This window comes from Microtus pennsylvanicus, chromosome 8 (genome assembly GCF_037038515.1).
Source record: "Microtus pennsylvanicus isolate mMicPen1 chromosome 8, mMicPen1.hap1, whole genome shotgun sequence".
Taxonomy (NCBI): Eukaryota; Metazoa; Chordata; class Mammalia; order Rodentia; family Cricetidae; genus Microtus; species Microtus pennsylvanicus.
Window position 1 is genome coordinate 63,283,524 of NC_134586.1, and position 18,290 is coordinate 63,301,813.

At 54.5% G+C, this 18,290-nt stretch overlaps 3 protein-coding genes and 1 long non-coding RNA gene across 6 annotated transcripts; 1 reads left to right on the forward strand and 3 right to left on the reverse strand.

Moving 5' to 3' along the window:
• Window positions 1-496: 496 nt before the first annotated feature.
• LOC142855554 (uncharacterized) lies at window positions 497-2,371 on the reverse strand. Its single transcript, XR_012911524.1, has 3 exons — window positions 2,176-2,371; window positions 1,618-1,828; window positions 497-926 (listed from the first exon to the last, which is right to left on the reverse strand). It is a non-coding gene; the product is annotated as an uncharacterized LOC142855554 (long non-coding RNA).
• A 271-nt stretch (window positions 2,372-2,642) lies between these two features.
• On the forward strand, window positions 2,643-4,643 carry Tlx2 (T cell leukemia homeobox 2). Its single transcript, XM_075982033.1, has 3 exons — window positions 2,643-3,323; window positions 3,708-3,945; window positions 4,025-4,643. Exons 1-3 carry the CDS (start codon window positions 2,924-2,926, stop codon window positions 4,239-4,241), a joined length of 855 nt encoding a protein of 284 aa, XP_075838148.1. The 5' UTR covers window positions 2,643-2,923; the 3' UTR covers window positions 4,242-4,643.
• A 1,175-nt stretch (window positions 4,644-5,818) lies between these two features.
• Dqx1 (DEAQ-box RNA dependent ATPase 1) lies at window positions 5,819-15,084 on the reverse strand. Of its 2 annotated transcripts, XM_075983772.1 has the most exons (12): window positions 14,726-15,084; window positions 14,142-14,366; window positions 13,728-13,921; window positions 13,060-13,447; window positions 12,472-12,705; window positions 12,283-12,382; window positions 12,042-12,200; window positions 11,773-11,964; window positions 8,049-8,168; window positions 7,701-7,891; window positions 6,311-6,495; window positions 5,819-6,193 (listed from the first exon to the last, which is right to left on the reverse strand). In XM_075983772.1, the coding sequence occupies exons 2-12, from the start codon at window positions 14,346-14,348 to the stop codon at window positions 6,031-6,033; spliced, it is 2,133 nt and encodes a 710-aa protein (XP_075839887.1). In that variant the 5' UTR covers window positions 14,349-14,366; window positions 14,726-15,084; the 3' UTR covers window positions 5,819-6,030. The 2 variants fall into 2 exon arrangements, with proteins under 2 accessions (XP_075839887.1, XP_075839888.1); XM_075983773.1 differs by lacking the exon at window positions 14,142-14,366.
• Window positions 15,085-15,152: 68 nt separating this feature from the next.
• On the reverse strand, window positions 15,153-18,223 carry Aup1 (AUP1 lipid droplet regulating VLDL assembly factor). Of its 2 annotated transcripts, none has more exons than XR_012911629.1 (12): window positions 17,977-18,133; window positions 17,761-17,898; window positions 17,531-17,681; window positions 17,133-17,317; window positions 16,841-16,913; window positions 16,664-16,737; window positions 16,387-16,453; window positions 16,187-16,289; window positions 15,959-16,075; window positions 15,743-15,858; window positions 15,441-15,620; window positions 15,153-15,337 (listed from the first exon to the last, which is right to left on the reverse strand). XR_012911629.1 is itself a non-coding variant. In XM_075983778.1 (12 exons), exons 1-12 carry the CDS (start codon window positions 18,111-18,113, stop codon window positions 15,301-15,303), a joined length of 1,317 nt encoding a protein of 438 aa, XP_075839893.1. In that variant the 5' UTR covers window positions 18,114-18,223; the 3' UTR covers window positions 15,153-15,300. The 2 variants fall into 2 exon arrangements, 1 of the variants encoding a protein (XP_075839893.1); XM_075983778.1 differs by having other exon boundaries at window positions 15,441-15,559; window positions 17,977-18,223.
• Between the last annotated feature and the right edge of the window lie 67 nt (window positions 18,224-18,290).

Below are 18,290 nucleotides of genomic sequence, written 5' to 3' on the forward strand. Positions count from 1 at the left end.
AATTCACCTGAGAAGTCAGGGAAAGACTGTTCACATGAGAAAATTCTGATATAGCTGGGCTGATGACAGACGTGGTGGCAAAGAGTTAGGACCAACTTGAAGAACAGCTAACACTAGGGAGAAGGGGAAGGGAAGGAGCCGAGGTGGGGCACTCAGCTTCTTCAAGCAAATCAGAAACTCAGGTGGGGCACTCAGCTTCTTCAAGCAAATCAGAAACTCAGGGGTAAATGTACCGGTATGATGGGACAGGCCTATAAACTCAGGATCTGGGAGGTCAAGCGGAAAAGTAGGAGGATGGAGAATTTAAGACCACTGTGGGCTACATAACAAGACACAATCCCAAATATTAAAAAAAGAAGGGGCAGGGGAGAAAGGAAAGAAAACACATGTGGGGGTGTGTCACAGATGCACATGGAAGGACAGGAAGAAGCACTTACCTAGAACCTCCATCTTTAACTTGAACTAGAAGGAACCATTCAAGCAGAGATAAGGCAAGAAGAGAAACTCCTAGGTGGAGCTGGCAAAACTGAATGACCTCGGCCCTACTGTCAGGTACTAGATGGTTTCCTCACTAGCTCCCAGATGTGTGTGTACTGCCGATGGTGACCATTGTCCTCGAAAGGTCGCCAATGGGTGATTGCCACCTGCGCAGACCTCAAAAGGTAAAAGCCAGGTCTTCACCACCTTGCCTGTTTCTCCGTCACTGACTCGCCCTTGGACGAGTTCAGAAGGATTTATTCAGTTTGGTGAGAGACACGGGTACTTCCCTCCTTGAAGCTCATCCTCCTGAGCACACCTGCAAGCCAGTCCCTCTGCAGGAGACTGCCTTTCTAGGCCAGGTCCCTAGACTCCCATGGAGCAGAAGGCTTTGCTTGGGGCTTCATGTTAGGAGCACCTTCCCTCTGCAGCTCAGAACAGGGAGGGTCCTGTGGAAGGTAGGAGAAGTGATAGTGTTCTCTAGGAAACATAAAAAGCACCAAAGCCAAATTGCAGCCCCCGTCCCGCGCACCCTCTGTGGCCAGTGCGGTAGAAGGAATAGCTGAAAAGGATAGAGGTGGCCAAGGTGGGAGAGGGCTCTCACACAGTACTGATGCCCTCCTGGGTCCGGAACCGCTATCCTCTGTCGCCCCCCAACCCCCCACCCTCGCAGGCTTCTGAGAACACTGGAAAGGAGGGCCCACTTTTATCTACTTTTATGTTCCTGTCCAGATGCCCAAATATCCTGGTTCCCAGGAGAGAAAAGACCCCTTCACCCTGCCCCAGGCGCCAGGCTGCCAGCCCATCTGCTGGGAGAAAGGAGGGGCGCCTTTCCCTGGGGGATCCTGGAGAAACAACTAGAACTATTATAGGGAGATCTACACTTGCTAGACACTTCGCTTCACGCGGGAAAGCCGCAGGGTGGAGCAGATCTCTGAGGTGGGCAGGGGTGAGGGTCCAGGCTTGGCAGAGCGGGGCGGGGTCTTCTGGCCAGGATGTATCCAAGGCAAGCTGAGCAGCTCCTCCGTGCCCACCCGCTGCCCCCCTCCCTGGGCCCAGTCTCACCGGCTCGGAGGCGCCAGGGCCCCCCCTAGGGCCGGGGCGGGCTGGGGAAGGTAATGTAATTCCGGCCCAACTAACCCGATTATGGCGGCCTGCACCGGGCAGGGTGGCGGCGGGGGCGTGTCTTCGGCGAAGGGGCCCGCCCGGCAGGGGTCCCGTCCAAGAGAGGGACGCGGAGGTCACACACTCTCAGCTCCTGGGTCCGCGCCCAGAGGTCACAAGGTCACCGAGCCGCTTCATCCTTCCCCCACTCTCCTTGGCTGGCAAGCTCCGGGCCCGTTTTCTGAACCTTGGGTGGGGAGAAGTGTCTGTAGAGTGCGGAGCGGGGAGCCTCCCAAGGCCTAAGAGAGTCCCCAAGAGAAGGGAGGAGAGTGTGTGAGGATAGATTGCCGAGATGCAAAATAGAGTGGAATCCCGCGGTGGAGGCCCGGGTTGGTCCATTTGAGACCTGGGTCCGATTTACAGCAATTTCAGAAAATCGAATTCAAAGAAACAGGGCACCGATTCCTGGCCGGCCAGGACCAGGGTGAGGAGGGCTACAGGAAAAGCCAGGAGGTGTGCCACAACCCCAAGTTCAGATGTTCGTTCCCTGCCCGAGCCCACCAAACACGCCCTGTCACCGTCTGCTTCCCACACCTGGCCTCTTCCTGGGACTCCAGGTCGCGGATCGCCGTCCCCCAGCCGCTTCTTACATAGCCAGGAAGCCACAACGAGATTTGGTCTTAGAGGGCATTTGGGTAGGGGCCACAACGAATCCAGTAGCTGGCCAGCGGCACCCATCGGGAGGCGAAGAGTGGGGGCTGGGGACAGAAGCACCAGCCGAGGAACCCGCGAGGTCGAGGCAGCCCGAAGGCGGAGGCCGGCGAGGATGCGGGCGCACTAGCATCCCGGCTGAGTCAGCGGCCCCTCCCGCGCACCGCGCCTTCCTGATACCCGCGCCCTCCTCTGCCCTGCCTGCGCCTGGCACATCCAACCATCCCTTTCCCTTTAACAACAGGGCCCCGCCCCTGCCCTCCCTCAGCCCCTTCTGGCCACCCGAGGCCGACCTGTCAGTCACTGCCCCTGCTTGAGCTGGCCACCCTTCTCCACACCGGACTCGGGCAGCGGCCTGGGTAGCCTAGTGTCCACCTGCGCTCCCGAGACCCCCGCCCGCCACGCTCCTCCGGGATGCGAGTCCCTTCGCTGACGCCCGGGAGGGGCGGGCACGCGCGCTGCTGCGCCCGGTGCACAGGGATGCTGCTGTCCCGGGGGCCCCGTCGCCCGGCTGTGGCCACTCCTGCCGGCCCCTGAAGCCGCTGGCCGGAGCGCGCCGCCGCCGGGCTCCCGCAGCCGTCAGAGACACCCTTCCTAGCCATCCAGCCTCCGGGTCCTCTCATTTGGACCCATGGAGCCGGCGGTGTTGGCTCCGCACCACCTTCCGCACCACGAACCCATCAGCTTCGGCATAGATCAGATCCTGAGCGGTCCCGAACCCCCGGGGGGCGGTCTGGGCCAGGGTCAGGCGGGCCAGAGCCACGGGGAGAATGCAACGTTCTCGGGTGGATTTCACGGAGCCTCCGGCTACGCTCCGGCCGGCTCATTGGCCCCGTTGCCCAGAGGCTCGGGAGTGGGCCCGGGCGGCGTGATCCGTGTCCCCGCGCACCGCCCGTTGCCGGTGCCGCCGCCCTCGGGAGCGGCCCCCGCGGTGCCCGGACCCTCGGGTTTGGGCGGCGCCGGGGGCCTAGCGGGACTCACCTTCCCCTGGATGGACAGCGGCCGCCGCTTTGCTAAGGACAGGCTTACGGGTGAGATTGCCCAACCCCTTGGCGTTCTTCCCTCGTAGACCCGGTTTCTTCGCTCTTAGCTTTCTGCCCCAACTCTCTTACCCCTTTCTCCCTCCCTCTCTGCTCATTCCCTTGAAACCTCCGCGACCCCACATTTCTCGATCCCACAGAGGAGAGGCAGTAAGGAGAGAGCTGCTGTCGTCGGGTGCATGCGCCCTTCCTCTGCAGTCCTACCGTGCCCACTGTAAGGAGGGACAGAGTGAAGTTTGGGAGGGACCCCATTCTTCCTAGGTCCCTTCTTGAACTATGCCTCAGTGGATGCGGGGCCCCAGTAAGGACTAGGGGCTCTCTTCTTAGTGTCACCTCGGACCACCCCAAACTTTGCCCTGCTCTTCCGCCCCATAGCTGCGCTCTCGCCCTTCTCTGGGACACGTCGCATAGGCCACCCCTACCAAAACCGGACCCCCCCGAAGCGCAAGAAGCCGCGCACCTCCTTTTCCCGCTCGCAGGTGCTGGAGCTGGAGCGCCGCTTCCTGCGCCAGAAGTACCTGGCCTCGGCAGAGAGGGCGGCGCTGGCCAAGGCCCTGCGCATGACCGACGCGCAGGTCAAGACCTGGTTCCAGAATCGACGCACCAAGTGGCGGTGAGGCGAGGGGCGCGGGCGGGTCGAGTGGCGGGGAAGGGCTCTCCGCCACTCTGACCCCGGCTCTCCGCTCGCCCAGGCGTCAGACGGCTGAGGAGCGCGAGGCGGAGCGGCACCGTGCGGGTCGCCTGCTGTTGCACCTGCAGCAGGACGCATTGCCCCGGCCCCTGCGGCCTCCGCTGCCCCCGGACCCGCTCTGCCTGCACAACTCTTCGCTCTTCGCGCTGCAGAATCTGCAGCCCTGGGCCGAGGACAACAAGGTGGCTTCGGTGTCCGGACTCGCCTCGGTGGTGTGAGCGACCCCTTCCCGAGGAGCGCTACCGCGGCAGTGTGCGGTGCCGCCAGCGGAGCGTGTGGAGCAGAAGGCCTGCGACTGTCCTCCGAGGCTCCTCGGCCACCAAGCGGCCCCTGTCCTGCACTTTGACTCTGCCCTTCCACTGCATTTTTGGACCCGCTGGAACTTGGGTCGCGAGGGCAACCTGCAGGATGTAGTAAATGGGGCACGGATGCTGCCATGCACTTGCGATTCTGCCCAGAGTGGGCTCAGAGCTCAGGTTCCACTGGGAAGGGGCCACTGAGCTGGTGTGAAGGAAGATCTCAAGGACATCGGGGTAATGGAAGAGGTGTTGGTAAGCGCGCGCGCGAATGTGGCTGACTATGACAGGGACCAGATTGTCCACCTCATCCCCTCAACGGTAAAACAATCGCTAAGGATTCTTTCTTGACTCAGTCTTACACGTTGTCATGTGTCTAACCTGCGGGCCACTCCCCCATCTTGAGAGTCACACTGCACCTATACTATAGGTAAGATAGCTACTTACATACTCAAAGGATAAAAATAAAGGAGAATCTGGCTCCGGTGCCATACAGGGTCAGAGAACCAAGAGGAGAAGCCAGTTGGACAGTTTATGGGTCCAGTGTTAGAGTGACCAAGGTATACTTTGGGACTGGCAAACCTAAGAATCCAAGACTGGCGATGTGGATGTCAGGAAGTCTGGTGCTGTGGACCAGGAGGGAAAACTGGGGACCTGTGGCAAGATTAACTGTAGGGAAAACTAATGCTAGATCTAGAGAGAAGATTCCGGATGCCTGCCTTTGGGGGAGCTCTCTGACAGCAAAGGGGTGGAGACAATCGGTGAGATCAGAATCTCCAGGGGAGAGAACTCTAGGGTTCCAGGGATTAAACCTTTCTTTTCACCATATTCCACAGATACATTTACAATGTGTGGGATGGTGGTGGCTTCAGAAATGAATAGACTAAGGGCGGAGCGAAGGAGTACCCAGACAGAAGGAAAACATGACACCTTTTAGATAGAAAGAGGAGATGGCTTAGCAGGCTAAGACACTTGCCCCTATTCCTGACCGAGTTTGAGCCTTAGGACCAACCTGCTGGAAGAAGAGAACCAATTTCTACAAATTGTCCTGTCCACTGTATGTGTGTTATGGCATGCTCGTGTATGCACACACACACACACACACACACACACACACACACACACACACACACGATGTAATGAAAAATCAGAAAGACTTCAGAGTATAGGTGAGCCAAAGGCTACTGCAGGCTTTCTGATAGTCAGTCGGTGGGAGGATTGCAAAGCTTTCTGGTCTAAAGGGGGTACTTTGTCTCTTTCCAGTATCCCATCTTGCTTCTGGCAGAGGCTGGAACACTGTGACAAGGACAGAGACCTATGGTAGCCAGACCACTCATGTTCTGTGCTAATGACAGCTATGCAGGCGGCACAAAGACTTGGTCTGAGGTGGAAAGGGGGAAGAGGCTGCACCTGCAGAGGTCGGTGTCATTTCTAAAGTGTCATCTCTAACTCATAGATGTTGTATACGGCACTGGAGAACCAAACTCAAACTCGGCATCATAGGACAAGCTTTTATAGCCCCTAGAAGAGTGCAAGGTTGTGTGGAGTGAGCAGTGTTTGCTCCTTTGCTGGTGGACAAAGGAGAAAGAAAAGTCTGCGTCCTTCTGGCTCCCGTTCCCTCCCCACCCACTGTGTCTTGGATCTTGGGTTCCTAAGACTGGCCGACTGCCTTGGTGCTGTGCGGTGAGGTTGGCTCCATTCCTTAGGCAGTTCACTGCAGAACACAACCATCCCCATATTCGCGAGGAGAGGATGATTCAGGCTCTGCTGATGGCTCTGCCTCAGCAGTTCCTTCTCTCAGCTGATTCAGGAAGTCTCTGCTCTCACTGGGGGGTAAGTTACTCAGGAAGTATGGAGGGGCTAGCTCCACCAGCCTGTGGGAGAAAGTCAGAATGAGATCCTATGTGTCTCCCCTCAGCCCCCTTCACAAACCCTCTTCTTAAGTCCCCCTCCCAGTGTTAGGTTTGGTGAGTGGGGGTCAGGAAACTCACATCTGAGGTTGAATCTCAGAGACGATGTAAAGGCAGTTGTCTTTAGATATGGAGAAGCTGTGGTATAGCACCCAGGCCGGTGGTGGGGCCCTGCGATTTCGGTAGCTGCAATATGAAGACAGCTGGGCTACGTGGTTGTGGGTGAGAAGCAGGTAATTTCCAGCTCCGTCTATGTCTTGGGCCACCTCATTGAAATACAAATACATGGATGGAATAAGTAACAGAACATAGGGGAAAAAAGAAAGAAAAGAAAAGGAGGCCAATACTGGGTGTGGCGGCACACACTGTAATCTGAGCATTAGGGACGCAGAGGCAGAAAGAGTAGGAGTTTGTGGCCAGCCTGAGCTACACAGGAAATCTGAAGTCAGCTTGGACAGTATGAGACCCTGCCTGTCTTATCATTGCCTTTAAGAAGAGAGAAGAGTCACACTTTTAATTCCAGCACTTGGGAGGCAGAGGCAGGTGGATCTCTGTGAGTCTGAGACCAAAGCTACGTAGGAAACCTATCTTGAAACAAAACAAAACAATCAAACAAACATCCCCCCACACACACACAAGGAGAAAAAAAGGGAAGAAATGAGGAGAAAAAAATGAGAGAGCATGAAAGGATTAAGAGTATTGTGGAGCCTAAAAGTGAATCTTCAGTTGTGGTCTGGTCCTTGCTTCACCATATGGCATTTTCCATGGCCCCTTGTCCTCTAACCCTTAGATTCTTCGTTCTAAGAAATCATGTGTGTTTGTCTGTGTTCATGGAAATACGTGTGTGTGAATCTTCAGGTCATTCCTCAGGTGCCACCCACCATTTTGGAAAGTGCCAACAGGCTAGGGTGGCTGCTAGACAGACCCAGCCCCCCCCCAGAGTCTCTGCCTCCCCAGTGGCAGAATTACAAGTGAACCCATAGTTCTGGGGACCAAATCTATCTCTGAGACTGAAGCAAGGTGCTTAGCCTATTCAGCTCTTCCCCTAGACACCCCCCAGGCCTTTGATCTTTTCCCTAAAATTAAAATAATATTTATTTATTTTATTTTATGTGTATGAATGTTTTGCCTGCACATACATATGTATGCACACCATGTGCCTACCCTTGAAGGTTAGAAAAATGTTGAATTCTCTGGAATTGGAGTTGAGGATGAACCTGGGTTCCCTGGGGCCTCTGAGGAGCAATAAGAGTCCTTAACTGTTAAGCTCACCTTCCAGCCGTGCCCTCACTCCTTTTGGAGACAGAATCTATGTAGCCCTCGCTGTCCCAGAACTTACTCTGTAGACCAGGCTGGCCTCAAACTTAGAGAGCTCGGCCTGCCACGGAGTGCTGGGATTAGAGATGTGCACCACCACATCGGGCAAAGCGCCCTTTCATTCTATCAAGTTCCCTTCCGCCGCCTCCCCAACCTTGAGGAAGAATCCTGACAGCAGCGCTCTCTGAAGGTCTCTGCGGTTCTGCTCAGAGCCAAAGGCTGGCTGAGACAGGGGAAGCTCAATCTGTTGCATGAGTTCCACGAGCTCCGCTCGGAGTTTACGGGCTTGGCACAATGCTGCCCAGTTCAGACCCCGAGCCTGACACCAAACCTCATCGGCTCCACCTAGGAGAAGAAAAGAAACAGCTATGATTAAGTCCTTCAGACTGGCACAAAGAATGACCCCCGGCAGAGGGCCTCCTCTTCCTGCACACACAGAGAGGTCTGCTGGCTGATTGGGTATTTCCTGGGAGTCTTTGAGGGTGTAGAGTGAGCCACTTACTTTGTACAAAGGCTTCATAAATCTGGATCAGCGAGCTGTGATCGCCATCTGCATGTTCCAGGGCCCGACGCAAGGCAGCTTCTTCTGCACACAGTGGAGGTCCCGTAAACCCAGGAGCAGCTGGAGGCGGAGACAGGAAGGTGGTTGGAGAGGAACCAGGAATGACAGCAGCACAGACAGACTACTGAAGAAGCAGGAGTAACCCTCCGGGAGCTTAATTTAAAAGAAAATGGATTCCTGGGTGCTCTGGGCTCCACTCTTCTCTGGAGATGCAGCCAGCCCTTCACAGCCAAGGCTCTGCATCTGGGGATTCAACCAACTGCCGACTGAAAGTATTCAGAGAAAACTGCATCTCTAGAGGACATGCAGATTGTCCTTTGTTGTTATTTCTTAATAACATAGGGTACCATTTGCATAATGTTTGCACACAGTCCAGGATACTGTCAGTGACCTGGAGGCTATGCAGCAGCAGCAGAGGATACCGGAGAACAAGCACAGGTTATGTTCAAGCACTCCAGCATTTTATCCCAGAGACTGAAGCACTGTGGGCTATAGTATCCACAGAGAGTCCTGGAACCCATCTCCCACAGATACTGGTGGCTGGAGGTGCAAGTCTTTGCCTTTAAGGAGATTAGAATCTGGTAGGAGAAAGGTCAGGCAGATGAACCTCAGTGGGGTACTTGCTGTACAAGAATAAAGGCTTGAGTCTGAATCCCCACCACCCACATAAAACAAAAACCAACCAACCAAACAGAAAAATGACATTGCTGTAACCCCAGAACCTAAGAGGCAGAGACAGGCAGATTGGGGGAGCTTGCTGTCCAGTCAGTCTAGCAGAAAAATGAGCTCCTTCCTCTGGCCTTTGCGTGCAAGGACACTGATGCATCCACACACACACCCGCCCAAGTCTGGTAGGAGAGTTCAACAAGGAAGTGGAAGAGTAAGAAAAACGAGTGTGTCTGGCATTCTGGAAGAAAAGAGAAGGTGAGCTGATCCAGGCTCTGGTGGTGGAAATGAGGGCAAAGTGGGAGAAAAGCCCCAGCTCTTTGAGTCAGCGTCAGAAGTGTGAGGGGAGAAGGGACAGAGGGACCATTTGAGACTGCGGGACGGACGGCATGGCACAGAGGTTAATGGCACGGCTTATTTGGAGCACTAGAAGCCATCTGGTTTGGGTGGGACGAGTGACACGTGGCAGAAGGGCAAGGGAAGCTGGGGAGGTCTGGATAGTCAGGTGCAGAAGAGTAGGCACAGTCTAGGAGGCAGAAGAGCTCCAAGGAAGGCTAAAGTGAGAAAGTCCAAGTGTCCTCCACGTGACTGGTTAGGAGCTCAGGGCAGGAATCCAGCTGAGCAGGGAGGAGGATCCCACACTGGCTTGGGCCGTGATTATGCAGAAGGAGCTAAAAGGAAAACTCTAGAGGCGGATGAGCACAGGAGAGTGGTAGGATTATCAGAAACAGAACAGAGAGGGAAAGACAGGTAAGGGCGGGTGGGGGCAGAGAGCCTGAGCTCAGTTCTGAGCTGAGATGCTAGGGACTAGTCTAGCGGAGACACTTATTAGGAAAGCCAGGAATGTGGCATGTGCCTGGCGTCCTACTACCTGGGAGACTGTGGTAGGAGGAATGCCGCAAGTTCGAGACTAGCTTGGGATATACAGTGGATTTCAGGCCAGCCTGGGCTACAGAGGAAAACCCTGTCTTAAAAAAAAGTAAAACTGGGGCTGGAGATATATTCTTCCTGAGGTCCTGAGTTCAGTTCCCAGCAACTACATGGTGGCTCACAGCCATCTATAATGAGATTTGGCGCCCTCTTCTGGTGTGCAGACAAAACACATGGACAGAACACTGTATACATAATAAATAAATAAATAAATAAAAATCTTTTTTAAGATCACACACATACACACACCCCTGTCACCTGGACTCCTGAGTTTGACCCTCAGAACCCATATATTAAAAGCCCTGGCTACTCTTGCAGAGGACCTGAGTTTGGTTCCCAGCAGTTACATGTGGCTCACAATCACATAAAATTCCAGGTGTGTGTGTGTCTGTGTGTGTGTGTGTGTGTGTGTGTGTGCATGTGTGTGTGTGTGAGAGAGAGAGAGAGCGAGATCAGGATCAGATGCCCTCTTATGGAACCCACAGGTACTGCATGCTGTGATGTAGAGATAAGAGATGGATACACATAAAAATAAAATCTTAGGGGGGTAGTCTTCAGGAGTTGAATGTCTCTTTTCCTCTTCTTCCATTTCTCCCCATACCCTTCTTTCTTCTTCTTCCTCCTCACCTCCTTTTTGCCTCCCCATCTCCTCCTTCCTAAGTTCTAAAAAAAAAAAATGGTACTGGGGAGGGGAGGATGGAAGCCAGGAGTGGTGGCATAGACCTTTTATATCCCAGGACTTCGGAGGCAGAAGCAGGTTGTGAGTTCGAGGCCAGCCTGGTCTACATAGTGAGACCCTGTTTGTCTGTTTGTTTGTTGTTTAAATGGCACTGGCAGAGAGCTGCAAAGCACAGTCTGAGATTTCGGTACAGAAGCAGCACTGTGAACTGTGGGTGTGGATGGGCTTGCTCAGAATTCTCGGAATGAGAAGACACACAGGCCAAAGTTTAGAGCCCTGAGGGGAGTTTACGTTGGAAAAGCAGAGGATGAGAATTCCAAGGACAAGATGAAGACAGAATGGCCAAAGAGGTGGGATGAAAACTACAGGATGCCGGAAGTAATGGTGCACACCTATAATCCCAACATCCAGGAGACTGAGCAACAAGGGTCTCAAGTTCAAGGCCAGCTTGGGCTCCATAGAAAGATCCTGCCTCAAAAAGAAGGGGATGGCTGGGGAGGTGGCTCAGTGGTTAAGAGCACTTGTTGTACAAGCATGAGGACCTGAGTTCAAATTCCAGGCACCAGTGAAAATGCCACCTGATGTGGCCAAACACAACCTGTAACCTCAAAACTGCAGGGGGAGGAGACAAGAGGACCGCTTGGGCTTGAGGGACGCCAGCCTAGGTCCAGATTCAGGAAGAGACCCATTCTCAAGGGAATACAGTAGAGAGTGACAGAGCGTGAGTAGGAACCCGACACCTCTGGCCTCACAGTGCATGTGTTTTCACGCCCATGTGTAAGCACTACACACAAATAAAAAAAACAGAATTCCACTCCCCAAAGAAATCACAAATAAAAATGGTAACACAGAGGCATAGGGAGGAGACAGTTTAGTTTAAAGTGGAAGTGGTAAGCATTCTTGTGTCAGAAAGTTGTGAATAAATGCTCAAAGTGTCCCTTGAGTTAAATATCTGGAACCTCACTAGATAGTTGCCATTCGGGGGTGGGAGGGTATGGTTTTGCTGCTGGAACTCAGCAGGTAAGATTTCCATAGGGAAAGGCGGGGGTGGGGTGGTGGTGGTTGTGGTGGTGGTGGCAAGGGACAGGGACATAGGAGGACAGGTGAGTGGATGTAGTCACAGTGTGGGTGAGAAGATGTACCCCGAGTAGAAAGAAGCATTAGAGAAAAGGCTAGGAGATGTTAGGGAGAGATGGGGAAACATCTGGCTCTTTAGGCACTATGAAGGGTGAAGGCTGCTGCAGCTGAAGAACCAGTGAGTCTGGCTTCACCCCAGAGAAGGGCTGAGCAGCTGCCTAACATAACATTCCCAGCACAGCAAAAACCCAAAGTCCCTACTAACACGTGACAGGATTCCTAACCCAAGGAAGATTAAACCTAGAAATGTACCAGTGAGCATGGCAGCGAGAGTGAGCATTTCATCCACACAGTTAAACTCGCAGGAGGCCAGCAGGGCTTTGGCCAGCTCAGGGGGCAGGGGAAACTCCGACAGAATGATCCCAAGATCCGACAGGTCCCCATCGTCATCCAGGGCAGCCAGATAGTCCAAGTCTTCCAGGGCCTGCATCAGTGCTTCTGGTGCTGGTATGGACACAAGGCTTCAACCTCAGGTCTGAGCCTGCAGTCAGAGGTAGCCCCGGGGCAGGATGGGGGCTCACCAGGCCGGTCCAGGAAGTGGCATTCCCCTGGCTCTGCAATCTGTTTCCTCATGAGTAGCAATACCAGGGAGCTCAGATTCTCCTCAAACACTTTGGGATGGGGCAGCGGGAGAGCCTCTAGTTCTAGGATTGACTCAGAGTACAGGCGGAGGCAGGATCCTGAGAGGAGAAAGGCCAGGGGAACTAACTTCTCAGGGCTTGTGTGAGATTGTTTTGGGGGTTCTGAGGCAAAGGCTCTTACCTGGTGGGGACCCCCTGGCCCGCAGTCGTCTTGCCTCTGCCTGACACTTGCTAATTGGTCTCAAAACCTGGGATTCTGCCCGGATCCGAGGATTGTAAACCTGTTATCCAGTCCCCAAACAAGGCCAAGACAGATCAGAGCGGTCCCTTTCCAGCTGAAGCTCCACTCCCCCTCGTTTCTCTCACTCACACTGCGAAGTTCCAGTCCCGAGTCAATGACATGTCGGATGGACGGGAGGGAGAAGGAGAAATCTGCCAGCCAATGAGTGACCACGATCTTCCGGACACTCACGCCTGTGTCCTCATACACAGCTTGGATGGCCTGACCGCAGCCTGGGTAAAGGGGCAGTACCCGTGGTGGAGGCCCTGGGACAGCCAATGTCCCCAACTCCCTGGACAAGGATTCACAGCACAGGGAAATTTCCTAAGGAGAGGGGTGGGGCATTAGGGCAGGTCTCCCCTTTTTTGGGGGGAGCACAGTTTTTTTGACAAACTGATGAATGCTAAGGCTTTTCACTCATAGAAAAAAATACAAAAAAATACGTATTTCTAAAGGTGAGGTCATAATTTCAATTAGCTGTGCATACAGTTCTGCATTATAATGCAGAATTTTAAAAGGTGGGCAGCAAATTTCTTCATTTTGAAATCTTTGGTTTCCCACTAAGACTCTCGCAGAGCAAACACAATCACTGCTCCGAACGAACGTGTGTTGCCCCATTTCTGGGACCGGAAGGCAGCACTAAATGCTTCCCATAATCCACTTTGTCATTTTGTTTACCTCCTCGCCCGGCAGGTACACCAGCACATCTCCTGGCGCCTCCTCTTGCCGACACAGCTCAAGCACAGCTAGGCAGGCAGCTTCCACTATGTCACTAGGGACAGTGTCTCTGTAGACAAGAGTGGGATCTCCACCAGGATCTCTGGGTACACGCACAATAGGAGAATTGCCCCAGAAAGCTTGGAGTTTGGGTTCAAGATCTGGGTCAGTAACCACAACCACTCGGGGATCCCCCGGAAGGTTTTTCAGTCTGGTGTCTCGCAGGAGACCCTGCAGTAAATCTGAGGCCACTGACCGCTCCTGAGCCTCATCCAGGATCAGCACACTCCAGGCTCCAGGGCCCCGGGTGGAGGCTACTTCCTGCAGAAGCAGCCTGTCCCAGCAGAACCTGTTGGCATTGGTAGTGGGCAAGGAGTCAATGAGGACACCGACCAGACCCAAATTCAAAACCTTTCCCCCAAGGTGCCTAGATTTTGAAACTGAAGGTCAGAAAAAGATGTTGTCATGGATTTCCTAAGCCTGTGGACCACTAAGTGTGGTCCCACCTCTTTGCTGAGGATAGCTGGTTCACACACCATAACCTGTATCTTGGGGTGAGGGTGAGGGGATGGGCTAGACAACTGGGCTTATTTCCACTAGTAAAGGGAACAGGGCTGCAAATGGCCCACCTGAGCATGGTGCTGGGCCCCGTGCAGTCCTCCTGAGGAACGCTGTATCCAATCTCATGACCCAGGGTCAGGTCCATCTCATCAGCCACCCTTGAAGCCAGGCTCATGGCTGCTAGAGGGTAGGGCTGAGTGACAGTAACTTGGCCTGTCTGGAACCCCCTGGCCAGTGCAAACTCTGCACACCATTGAGGAATCTGGGGTGGGGAGAAGGAAGGGTCATGGTCAGGGGATTGAGGACTGGAGACAGAAGAGCGCAGGAAATATGGCCGATTGAATTGGGATTCCTGAACGCTTACCACCCTGAGGCCAGCCAGTCCCATCTTCATTTGCCCACCTCTCCCACATGCCCATTCTTTACCCAGGAAAAGGCACACTTAACCCTGCCCTCTGTCCACTCCCAGAATCCTCCTCCACCTGGGTGCTCTTGCCAGAGCCGGGCTCCCCAGACACCAGCACCACTCCAGTGGGGCTACTCTCCAAATGTTCCAAGAACAGGAAGCGAGCAGCCCAGATGGGCAAGGCTCTGCGCTGCTCAAGCAGCTCATAGTAGCCGGAAGAGAAGGGGAGCCCATCAAAGGGGTTCACAGCCAGTTCAGACTCTTCTGCCAGCCCAGAGGCCATGGAGGCTGTCCATAGAACCTACGGGAAGCAGGGCAGCCAGTAAGGCCTTGGATCTGGTGGTTGATACCGAATTCGCATCTCAGCTTGATCCCCAACCTCAGCCCATAGAGGATAATGCCTTGGGGTCCATCCTTCCCAGCGGCACTTGCTTGCCAGGAAACAGTGCTGGGTGTTTCTAAGGAGTCATCACAAGTGGACTTTTACCCTGTTGTAGTTGGGACAGTAAAGACCTTGTGACTAGCACAGGGCCCCTTGTGGGCATCAGGAATTACGTGAAGCATAGTAATCTGTGGGAAGGACCCAAGGTGGGAAAAAGTAAGAAATCTGGGAAAGAGAGCGAGCGGGACAGCAGGGCCATAAGGATCCTGGATTCAAACCTGCCAGCAGCTCTGAGACGTGTCAGGATAGCAGCCAGTTCTGGACACACCCAGCCAGTCACCACCAACCCAGACCCGCCTGAAGTACAAAGGTAAATTCTGGCCCCACCCTGAGGCTGAGCTCCAACTCCAATCCCGGAGCTTGCTTTTAGGGGTGGGGCCTTTTGCTCCACCTTAGTTAATTTAGCTAGGAACCCGTGGAAAGGCGGTTCCTGCCACCACACTGAGCATGTGTGAACCTGACAGGCCTGTGCTCGTGAAATGCATTCTGGGACTTGTAGTTTTCCAGTGATAGCCTCCCACCATAGCCAAGCTGGGATCCAGTTTTCTTCAGTTTCATGGGGATCATCCTCACCCATATACTCTCCGATTGAGGAAAAGGAACCTGCTTGAGGGGCCTTTGACACCCAGAGAGGCAACAGAGACCTTGAGTGAAAACCCTGAATTTAATGTGACATTGGGGGAGCTCCATCCCTCCCTTTTTACCACCCACTCATCCCGCCTGATGTGAGCTGGATGAGGGCTGCCCCCAGTTTCCGTCCTGCGGCTCTGGGTACCATCCTGTTCCTTTGGGCTCAGTCAGCCTCCTGGGCCTGTTTCTCTCTGAATCTCCTGTGGGACATGGGAGAGACAGTGTGTAGACTTTGTCACATTAGCTTCATTGGGCTCTTCTCCAACTTGCTCCTTCCTACATATCGTCCTCTCACCCCCTCACCTTCTCGCATATTCATACAGTGCCTGCTTGCGCTCCTGCAGGCTCTCCTGCCGGGCCCAGGAAGACTTGGCAAATGTTAGGGCTGTGGGCTGAGGGGTCACCAGGCCAGAGCTGGGGAACTGAGGTGATCACAATGTCAGAGGGCTTGCGAAGTCATCATCATTAAACACCCATCGATGCCTACTTTGCAAGAGAGGCACTGTGCTAGGGTCTCAACATCAAAAAGAGAGTCAGGGAGAGGGAGCAAAGAGACTGCCCCGACCTGCCCTAAGACTTGGCCTTCATTTATCCCTGGGTCTCACCTTTGGGGCAGAGGCTGTGGGCAGGGGCTGAGTTCCCTCAGTGACATCTTCAGGCATGAAAGCCACAGCCCCCTCAAGCAGATTTGTGATGGTCAAGTCTACACACCCGGTTCTGGCTGGGAAGAGAGGGGCAGAGTGTCCATTTCCTGTACACCCTCTCTGCCACAACCCACTTTTCCTGTATCTGTCATTCTGTGAGGCTATCCTGTCCCGTACCCAGGTCTCTCTGGATGATATTCAATGGCACATGGGGCAAAACCTCCTTGACTCTTTGAGCCAGCGTTGTCATCTGCACATTAGGAGGACTGGGAGAAGAAGGGAAAGAAGACTGTGCTGTTAAAAAAACAGAAGCATTGGTGAGTAGAGAGCTAACGAGGCGGCTGACAAGCACACACCACTAAAGCCACCACAGGAGGCAAATGTCTCTGCACAGAGACCACACACCTGACGGCGGGCGTACTCTGGGGTGTCTCTGTCGCTTCATGTGCTCTGCTTTGTCTGCTGGAGTGAGCCGGGTCCCTGTCTGGCCCAATTCCTTGGCCACCAGCTAGGGAGAATTGTTAGGCTATAACTGCAGCCCCTTCAGGCCTTCTTCCCAGCCCCCGAAGAGGGGCCCCACCTCCACCGCCTATGTTCACTACCACCTGCTGGACACGGAGGGCAAACTCCTCATTCTCCTCCCCCAGTTGCCGGTGAATGGGTTGGAGCCACCTGTAGAAAACAAAGCAGTACCCTGCTAAGGCACCAGGGCGAAGGGTCTCATCCCCTCCCCATTTATTCTGCGACAGTGGTGATGAGACGGGGAGGTGGTAGGAAAGTGTTGCCTCTGTGGAGGAACTTTGACATTAACCAGAGGTCACTATGTCCATGACCTTGAAGTGAGCAACTTCCCAGCCACCAAAAACTGAGGACAATTAGTACCTTACTTGATACACCGTGAAAGGGACGAAAAGTGACCACAGCAGTTCTGAGACCCAAGAGGCATCTGACACCGTCTGAAGGGAGGGCATGAAGTGAGGTCTAAGCCAGGGCAAGAGGTGGGAAACTTCCCTTCCAACCCTAACACCCCCCCCCATGCCCTGTCCAGTAGGCACTCACCACAGAGACTAGGGGTCTCTGAACTTGCAGCGTAAGAGGTTGTACCACATCCTGGATAGAAAACGGCCACGAACTAAGAAAGAGAGAGTAAGATGGGAGTGCAGTGTAGCCCAGCCAACAGCTCATACTTGCCTTAAACAAGTAAACTGTCCAACTACATAAGCAGATAACCACGTAATTAAGAATTTTGGGGGCAGGACAGAGAGTGGGCAGAGAGGAAATGAACTAGGGCAGGTTCACCCAGGAGCTTGACAACCCACTCCACTGGAGCCAGGGCCCTGTGCTTACCCACCTGAAACGCAGGAGCCCCTCTCGGCCATTGGTGGCCTCTTCTTCGGGGAAGAGCAGCAAAGGTGTGGGCGGGAACCTCGTGGAAGCACAGAATTTCTTGAGTGATTCCACTAATTCCACCCGCCTATCCACCTCCATGAAGCCCCGAGACCAGCACACAAAGCTGGGGGGACTATTGAGCAGAGGCTGGGAGCAGGGAGGAGAAAAAGCGAGAAGAAAAGAGTAAGGAGAAATGTCAAAAAAAAAAAAAAAAAAAAAAAACCCAACATGTAGGGGGTTGTTTATGGAGTGAGGGAAAAGGATTGGTGTTCCCCAAGAGACCCTCATGGGTAAAAGTGAGCACTGAGTTCGGGCCTAGGGGGCCACCCGGTGGCGCTCTCGGCCTCGCCCCCCACTCACGGTGCTACAGGTGGTGAGCAGGTTGACTATGTTGTGGTCAAAAGGTGTGACATGGTTGGAAATAAGGACCCTGACGCGGTGATCCCGGAGTCCGGCGTCCTCCTGCCGGGCCACGAGCCCCAGGACAGCACACATGGTCCGTACCACGAACCTGGGGACACAGGCGGCGGTGACTGTGCGGTCCTGAAGCAGGCCCAGCCCGGGGGCTCCCCAGGAACCGCAGTTCGCACCTGCGGAGCACGCTGTCAGGCAGGGCACAGCTGACCAGGAAGACGTGGAGCCCTAGGAAGAGGCGCAGCACCAGGAGGCAGAGGCCGATCGGAGCGTAGAGCAGCAGCGCGAGCAGCAGGAAGCCGTCACTCGGGAGCCTGCGGCGAGAGGCGACGCGATCAGGCGCCGAGGCCGAGAGGACCCGCTGACCGGTCTCTTCCCTCCGCAGCGCTTACCGGTGCGAGTCAAAGAGCCGCTCCGGCCCCGGAGCTGGGGGAGGTTCCATCGCAGCCGCCTCAGGAAAGCAGGGCCTCTGTCGCCGCCATCTTCGCAGGGCCGCGGGGGCTCCTGGGAAGGCGGAGTCTTCGGGCATCCGCAGGGATGCCAGAACCCGAAGTCCAGAAGCGCCCCGGAAGGGGTAGAGCTCCCAGCATGCCTTGCGTCCTGGGGGGGGGGGTTCTGTGTGCGTGCGTGTGTGCGTGCGCGCGCACGACTAAAAGAGCGCGTCCTGGGTCCTGAAGGGACTACAATTCCCGGCATGCACTGGACA